The sequence below is a fragment of the Anarhichas minor genome, unplaced genomic scaffold (assembly GCF_050575085.1).
Source record: "Anarhichas minor isolate MPS153535 unplaced genomic scaffold, ASM5057508v1 ptg000136l, whole genome shotgun sequence".
In the NCBI taxonomy this organism is placed as follows: Eukaryota; Metazoa; Chordata; class Actinopteri; order Perciformes; family Anarhichadidae; genus Anarhichas; species Anarhichas minor.
Window position 1 is genome coordinate 9,250,639 of NW_027466582.1, and position 9,269 is coordinate 9,259,907.

General features: G+C 46.2%; 1 protein-coding gene across 1 annotated transcript; it reads right to left on the reverse strand.

The window, feature by feature from the left end:
- Positions 1-205: 205 nt before the first annotated feature.
- On the reverse strand, positions 206-3,819 carry mycn (MYCN proto-oncogene, bHLH transcription factor). Its single transcript, XM_076084600.1, has 2 exons — positions 3,195-3,819; positions 206-960 (listed from the first exon to the last, which is right to left on the reverse strand). The coding sequence occupies exons 1-2, from the start codon at positions 3,817-3,819 to the stop codon at positions 206-208; spliced, it is 1,380 nt and encodes a 459-aa protein (XP_075940715.1).
- Between the last annotated feature and the right edge of the window lie 5,450 nt (positions 3,820-9,269).

The window sequence follows — 9,269 nt, forward strand, 5'->3', positions numbered from 1 at the left end:
ATAAACGTCCTCTGAGATGTTTGCGTGTGCATGTGTACACCAGATATGCAGGCCTATGTGTTTGTGCGTAAGTGTATAGGCCTATGTGTGTATGCATCTAATTGTGTTTCAGACAGACTGAGTTGAGGCAGGGTTGGGGGGGGGGGGGGGGGGGGGGGGTCATCCAGGGTATATGTGAGTGTTTCTGTGTTGTAGTGGTTGTCTGTTAGCGAGTCCTAGCCTGCTCCAGCCTGCGCATCAGCTGCTGCCTGCGGGCTTGAAACCTGTCCTTCTCCTGCTGGAGTCTCGTCTCCTCTGTCTCCAGTGAGCTCACGTACTCGGTGGCCTTCTTCAGGATCAGCACCTTGGCCGCCTTCTCGTTGTGCGCCAGCTCCGGCACGTGGTCGCGCAGCGTCAGGAAGCTGGAGCGCAAGTCGTTGCGGCGCTGGCGCTCCAGGATGTTGTGGTTACGCCGGCGCTCGCTGTCCTCTGAGTCGGAGCTGCCGCGCGGGCTGCTGTCTCCGCTGGAGCTGCGCTTGCTGCGCGGCCCCGACGTGCTGGTGAATGAGCTGCAGGATGTGGAGGAGGATGAGGAGCACGACGAGATGGTTCTGGTGGGGGGTCGCGGCGCGTCTGACGTCCTTTGCTTCTTTGGTGGTGGGGCGGGGTCGTCGTCTGACGTGTACGGTGAGGGGGCGGCGTAGTTGTGTTGCTGCTGGTGGACTGAGCTCCTCTTCAGGATCAGCTCCTGAGGAGCTCTGCTGACGAACCGACTCACCACGCCGGACCCTCTCGCATCTTGGCTCTTGGGATGCACGGAGATAGTGACTGTGCCCGTCGCCATGGGTGATGCCTTGTTGATTGTGGAGCGCCTCTTCTCTACTGTTACCACATCAATCTCCTCCTCCTCTTCCTCGTCGTCGTCCTCATCCTCGTCGTCGTCGTCGTCCTCTTCTTCGTCGTCCTCGTCTTCATCGTCATCTTCCTCTTCTGGGGAAAAGAAAACAGAATGTGAGTGACTTAATCGCTCTGACACACCAAGCATTCCCACTATGCCATCTATGTACCAGCATGTGACAGGTACGTATGTATGTGAGGGAGATCAAGAGAGAGTGTGTGGGAGCGAGAGCGTTGCACAACGCTGTTTGCTTAAGCAGAACCCTCTTAATGCTTAGTGTCAGTCACTCCTCAACTAATCTACTCTGCAGGCGTTGACACGCTCAGTCTCAGTGCTGAGCAGACAGGCTGGATTCCTGCCTTTCCTTCTGTATCCCGCCTTCAAAATGTCTCTTAATCTTCTCCGGTGAGACGAGGCAGCTTCAGTCTGATGCCTTCAGTCTATCAGTGTGATGCCACAGTCACCCTGACGGTGTGGGAGCCATTAAGAACGTCACTTTAACTTTGACCTCTGATGAAGTAAAAGACAAAAAAAATCTTTTTTTCCAGCTGAGCACTTCGTCTTAACCTACGCTGGAATCGAGGCATCTGAGGCTTATCATGGACTGGCGCCTTTGAAGATGAGAGGAAGTAGCCAATCATGAGGCAGAGAGTGTGAGGCCCAGTTAAAATGCCTTTGTGATAATGGCTCTCATTATCAGCTCAGGAGCATCTGAAGAGTGTGGCATTTTACAGCTTACAGTAACCCACTTCAGACACCGCTGCACCAGGATACTGTCTCAAAACACTCACTGAACACACACACACACACAAACTCAATCTGGCTCTGGCATCAAAACAAAGCCGAGCACAGCTGGGTGGATGAGGGGGCGTGGCTGCCACATGTGAAGCTGTTTGGTGTTTCACTCTCAGAGTGGAACAGCTCATTTATTGGAGCTGGAAAATGTATAAATAGGAGGAAGTGTGCAACATGTCTATCTGGGGGGGATACAATATTAGCCGAGAGACATTTTTCTTCTCTGCCACTTTGGAGTGGGGTGTCCCTTGTAATCAATAGGAATACTGGCCTAACTGTATTGAGAAACCTACATGGTAGCCTGTATAGTCTGTCTCTTTGATGAGAAAGCAAATCGGCCCTGCAACACAAAGAAGGACGCGTCTTAACGCTGCGAGCGGCGGAAGCGCATTGGAGCGGTGCTGTGCGCAGGGTTTGTGGGGCGGCAGGCGATCGGATCACCACCCTTTAAGCCTCGGAGCTGGAGCGGCGCCAGGGAGACAGCTGTCGAGATGGAGCGCTCGTTCAAAGCTGTCACCCCCCCCCTAAAAGAAGAAGCCAGGGCCTTACTCCGTCCTCTTTTCTTCGCGGTGGAGGAGGTGTTTGGCAAGGCTGGCTGAGTCTACCCTCTGTGCCAAGCGTGAGGCCTTTGTGCTGCTGTTTCACAGCGAAAACACGCTGATAAGACTCGTGAGTGTTTGTTTAGGGAACTTGTCGGCGGTAATAGATGGGAGATGAAGTCTTAGGGCCATTAAATACACACGGCACTCGTTTCCCAATCAAAACACATACTACTGTCCACATTATAAAAAGAAATGGGAGTGTGTCACTCTATATTATGTATTATATATATGGGTGTATAACTTTGTTGTGGTAGGCTATCCTGCCTTGTGCTATTACAGTGTAATGTTCTTCTTCCTGGGGCTAATTTTAGTTATCAGCTGAACTCAAGGCAGCAGTTTGTACAAACGGTCCGAAATAAGTGCCAATTTCTCACCCGCTGCGCGCAAATTGTCCCTTAATCCGTGCGTAATGAAAGCCTTCGCGGCACCGCGAACCAGACACTTTATCAGCTCATCACATTATTGAAAACCTTTTCATCTCCCCCTCCTGCTACCGGGTCCGACTGCAGTCACTGACTGTGGCGTCTTTTTGTTTGGCTCGGATGTCAACGGAGTTCAGGAAGGCACACAATTCCCCCATTTTACTGCCATCTGCCGGATGAAGAGCCCGCTGATTACGTAAACCTGGTTCACTGTGCCACTACTCCACTGTGAGTGTGTGTGTGTGTGTGTGTGTGTGTGTGTGTTCTTATGTGTGTGCGTGCGTGTGTGTGCGTGGAATGTAACGAGATAATCCGATTCTGGGCCAGTCAATAATAACAACAAGATGATAACAATAAAAACACCAATAATAATGCTAATACTTATAGTGTAATAATGAGAATACTGTGATATTTCAATGTTGGATCATGTTTTCTTGGCACTATAGCATTTCATAAAAAAGGGAAACAAAAGCCTTTAGCGTGTCTTTAAATTCTTACCGGAGTCACTGGGAGCGCTTCCATGGGTTGTGGGTGTGTTAACGGTCCCGGTTGAGTCTCTGCTGCCGTTCTTCTTGTTGACCGGGAAAGGGAAGACTACGGTGGGGTCCACACACTCTGGTACCGAGCTGCGGCTCACAACCTCCGGCGCTTTGACGCACACGTTCCTGCCGCCTCCTGTAGCGGTGGAAATAGCCTTGCCGAGTTTCTCCGTAACCACCCGCTCCAGCTTTTCCCTGGCGGAGAAGCCACTCCACATACAGTCCTGGATAATGATATTGTTGGGGTTAGTATCCAAAGCGGAGCCGAACAGGTCCACATCGTCGGACGCCCCCCATATATCGTCCTCGGGCAGGAGCAGCAGCTCAGAAGCCCAGTCCAGTGGGTCCCCCAAGCCGAAGCCCAGAGGGTCTGCTTCCGGGGAGGCAGTCGCCGGCTCCCCCGGTAGCGCGGCTCGGCTCGGGGAGAGGGGTGGAGTGGGCAACAACTCAAATTTCTTCCAGATGTCCTCCCCCGGTGGCGCAGAGTCGGGACCACAGAAGTAGAATTCGTCCTCATCCGGGTAGAAACACGGTTGTAAGGAGTCAAACTCCAAATCGGAGTTTTTACTTATGATCGCCGGCATTCTATCCCACAATTGAAAAACCTGCAAAGGAACAAAAGATACTTTAGTGTCCAAAAAGGAAAAGCGCGTCTCTCCCCATGCCCTCTCCCCTCTATCACACCTGAAAACTACGCTTCAGAAAGAGCATGAGTCAAAGCCCACACACAGGCACACAGTCTGCTCCACCGAATTCAACACTTACTCCTCTGTGGGGTTTAAAATCCACACACATCTCTCAGGAGAATGTGGGTATATGGGACCGTGACGCACGAAGGGTGCACAACGACGCATTGGCTCACTACTCACTTAAACATGCCAGAAAATGTGGTTTGGACAACAACAAAAAAAGAAGCGTGTTTGCAGAAAAACACATGGAATGACAACAATCACATCCATTAGAGAGTCTGTTGTGTGTAAAAAAAAGATCTGGAAATAATAGCACGTCTCTAAATTTAACCGCTGGAACGAAAAGATGCTCACCTTGTCCTGACTTGGGATGGTAATGTGCGAACCAAAATGTTCTCGTAAACTCGCAGTCAATAATACAGACACCAGATTTGGAGCAGTCATCTACTTAGGGAGCACAGATAGTCCTCTGACACACATTGTGGCTGGCTGCAGAGTGTTATACACTCAGATCTGCGGGAGGAAAGTAGACTCCGCCCTCCCAGGCTGGGGGGGGTGGGTGGGGTGGGGGGGTATACAGACGGGCTTTTGGGTTTGATGCGGCGCGGTAGACAGGCTGCCTGGGAGCTTTTCTTCAAGGTGAGTCGAGAAAAAAAACAGCCTAAACATCGCAAGGAAGAATGAAAGCAAGAAAGAAAGAGAGCGCGAAGGAAGAAAGTAAGAACATGTATATTATTGACAGCCTCGGGCAAACTGTCTTTTCTCTTCGTCCATCGTTCCACTGGGATGTCCGACCCAGGATCAGCTATGAAACAGTGGAAGTAACCTAGCGGCTGTTAGTGGTTTGATGTCTTGCTCAGATTGCTCAAGGGCACTGCAGCAGGCTGGATGCTATATACTGACCCGAGGGGCATCAACCGTCCAAGTGAAGGGCATTGCTTTTCAACCAACCCCGATACACAAACGCTCTCTCTCTCTCACACACACACACACACACACACACACACACACACACACACACACACACACACACACGCACACACACACACACACACACACACACACACACACACACATGATCATCATATGATCCATTTATTTATTACACATTGATAAAACAATTCGTGTTGCTAAATGGCAGTATTTTAAAGTTAATTGATTCTTTTTTTTCATTTAACAGATCAAATAAAAACCAACTGGGTTTTAACTTGTCAATTATAGTGGCGGAATACTTATTTCTATAATAAAATGTGTAAGCATCACTTCTGATAAACACACACTTTGAGTATTATTCATTTCAAATGGTGTGTAGAGATGTAGTCCTACGCTTCCTACTACCCTTCTCTTGCTCTCCTGTAGACCTCTGCATATCATTTTCTCTTTTGTCTGTGGGTAATCCAGCATCCCTGGATGAAAGGCGAAGTAAGGCTCACTGCGCCCTCACACGGACACTTAGGGAACAGCAGCAGATACTCGCACCATCACCCAAACTCAGCGAGACAAAGAGATAAAAACATAGAGTCGATTCTTTTCAAAATTAGAGAAAAACAATGCCCCTTGGAGAAAATGACAAACTCCTCTAGAGCTGTAAGGAGTAACACTTCCTCAGACAATAGGCTGTAGGTTTGGGGGAGATTTCATCTGTCTCCGGGATACAACAGGATCCGAGAAGAGCATGTTACGTAACCGCAAGCGGTGGTTGTAGCCTGGAGTCATTCCCATTCCCTTTTCTAATGACAGATTAGGAGGAATGGCGTATCTGTAATTATGCACACAGGCACAGGCGTACACACAGTTCCTGATATTGACTCATCCAGGGACAACGTTTACAGAACGGATTCCAGTTGAACGCCAGCTGTGAGCAGGAAGAATGACAGCTTCCACTATTTGTCAGCCAGACAATAGGTGATGATAACACCAGCATTTGGAGGGAAAATAAATTAACATTAATTATATACATGATACATGGTAATTTCACAAATCTTGCATCTACTATATAATTGAATCAAATGAATTCAATATATATATATATTGAATTAATTTGATTTGATACCAGAAACACACTTCTAAGTCCCTGCATAGAAATATTTGTTGGGGGTTGAGTTCAAAAACCACAGCCAGTGAAAAGTGAGAATCCGCAGCTGTTTTGTCCACAAAGTAGGAATAGCAGGGAGTTTCCTGGGACTGGCGACTGCTCCCAGGAACTGGGGAGATGGTTTGGGAGTCAAAAACTCCCCACAGGCTCTTGTCCGTTTACTTTTCCCTCAAACTGCTGCTCAGCTCTGACTCTCTAGCAGCAGCAGAGGCAGAAGCAGCTTCCTCTTCTGTGAAAAAGGACAAGAGAGTGGGAGTGAGAACAGAAGGGAAAGTTGTTTTTGTGTGTGCAGTCAGTGCAGATGGGTGAGGACAGGAAGCACTGCTGCTTGTTTTCTGTGGACCAGCAGAGTTAAGATGTACGTAAATATGCCGATGGATAGGGGATCATCGGCTTCATGCTTTTGTGTCGAGGGAAAGACACTTCCTGAAAGGGCTGAGTGCATTCACACAAACTGCACATCGACCCACTGATTAGCACTAAAATTGCTATTGATATAAATTGTTGATATGATTGTTTGTTCGTCTATTTGCTGCTAATTTGTATTCATATCAGTGAACCCATTCGCACATTCTCTGTCTAAAACGTATTATATTGATTGAATTATTGCTCAATATGTGGCTAATTACACAGTCTCCCTCATAAAGTATCCCCTGCTCACAGTGGGTCGTCAGTGCACCAGTGCTGGCGTCTTTGCCTGTTGTTTTTATGGCAGTCATGGCATGCCCATGTCTCCCTCCCACCATTCACAACCGGACCGGGACATGGATGGTTAAGCAATTAGGCCAGTTTTGATAAAAGATTCATAAGTCACCCCAGTGGATAGTGCAAAGACTAGCATTATTGTGAGTAAAACCAGCTTGCAGTGACATCGGGACAGGCTGTGTTAGGTTAGAGAGCACGCACATCATATCAATATTTGAATTGTGTGTGTATATGAGAGTGTGGCTGTGTAGGTTCTTATTGGTGTCATTGCTTTGTTTTCATGATAAACATTGAGGGGTATAGCCATAGATACAGTTTATATATATGTATACACACACATAAATAACAGATTACAAGACACTAGTATACAAAATAGACTTGCATGAATTGATGGCCTGATTCCGGAGAGTGCTTTATCTGGACAACTTGTGTTCAACCCGATTAAATGGTTATATTGCTCTTAAATGGATGTAGACTAAAGTCATGAATGTTGTTTAATGGACAATCTCATGCTTTGTATATTGTCTCACCGGATTATGGCCATGTTTACAAGTACAACCCACATTCTACATTTTATACATTCAGTGGCCGTTTTATTATAACAGCCTGCCTTCATGAAGCTGTTGTTGAAAGTGTTTTTCTTACTTATACTATGCAGGTGTTTGTATTATTTTGTCCAGCCCAGAGTTGGATTTATTGCAGAGCTGTTGTGTTAGTTACTGTAGGTGTACCTAATAAACTGACAACTGAGTGTATATGCTACTGGAGGACAGTATACCCTTTATGTTCTTTGTGTTTATGTACATACATATTGATGACGGCAAGATAGTGGAAACAATTTGATGAAGAAAGCATGGTATACCGCAGTAGAGTTGTGCGACATGTTTTCCTGCAGTTTTCATCTGATCCCTTTAACAGGCACTCTTCTCCAGAGCAGCTAGAATGAGTGCAACAGCAGAACTAGTCAATTTAAGCCAGTAATATACATGAATATACATTGGCCAGTCCTCATGGACTTATGAGAAAAAGAGCTTGTGTCTTCTTGCTGGCACTACAAATAAAACACACCACAACCAAATGCATTCTGTAAATGAATCACGTTCTCATAAAATCAGAAACTTTGTGAGTAACTTAGTTTTGTATCATTGGGTAATAGCGTGCTCCTCATTCTGGTATTTACAAGTGTCTTAATAATCCATGTCAATTTAGAACAAGCCGAGTCAAACATTTACCAACATGTTATAAAAGCCTTATGTGGGAATCCAGCAGCTTCATATATGGTCCATATAGGACCCTGAACGAGACGACACAAGCTTGTTAACCCACTAATAGTTCCCTATATGCAGCTTGCAGCGCTGCACGGTGTGTCCTCACTCGGTCTGTGGAAGGCATTAAGACTCCTCTTCTTTAATCACGTCAGGTCAGATTCCGCAGTGGCATCTTCTCCTCAAACAAACCAAACCTCAACAAGAGGCCATGTTTGTCCATGATCCACATCATTACATTTCAGCTCCAGCAAAACCCTCTGCCCCCAACACATCCCTCTTCTCCTTCACCGCAGCCCAAACTAAACCGGGCGTTAACGTTATCCCTAAAGCCACTTAACGGCAAACCCAGTCAAACATCAGCTCCACTTTTTATATCCTGGATTGTTTTTGTTTCGGTCTTATACGGCCCCTTATGTTTTTTTAATAATATGCAGGGGACAGTCTGTCCCCTGCATATTATTGAACAAGCAAAACACATGAGGTACTGTCAATGAAGTTACCTCATGTGTTTTGCTTGTCACTAGGAAATACAGTTATTACTAAAACTGTGATAAAAACAAATATTTAAGACATAGAAAATGTACAGTAGTGTGATTACTGTGATTGGTATTGATAGTGATTCTCCCGAGGAATACCACAATGTTCACATATCATTTTTCTGTTATCAGGTCGGAGGCGTTGGTATTGTATTTTATTTTCTGTTGATTCAGTGTCTTGTCAGGATTGCTCAAGGGGTACTCGTCTAGAAGAGGAAAAGATCATTTCTGCTTTGTGTCCCACACTCACTAGATAGACTCTAACTGTACATGACCCCCGGATGATGATTCAGGTAAAAGAGACTCTATGTTTGTGATGTTGCTGCCAGAGATGACTTCATCAAGATTTTTTGCAAGAGACTTGGCCTTGTAGAGAAAAGCAGGAGCGAGTCGCAACAAATCCCTGAGGAATTTGTATGAGATCTTACAGTAATAGCAATTCCTCGGTGAACAACCCTACCAAAACATTTTCTCAACCGTCATAAAGTTATTTTGAATATAAACCAATATGACAAATATGCCGGGGAGAGAAAAAAAAAAAAAGTTTTTTCTTCCCATGTCTATTTTGGGGGATATTTTCCCATCAAGTCTATTTTGAGAAGAATAAACTTGTAGAGGAAGTATTTTGGCCTTTTTGATATCAGATTTTGAGGGTGCCAGAAGTGTGCTTGTATGAAGAAGCGGCTGCTGTCTTGTTAGATCTTGCCTCCAAACTGTGTCCCTCGGTCTACCTGTACAATT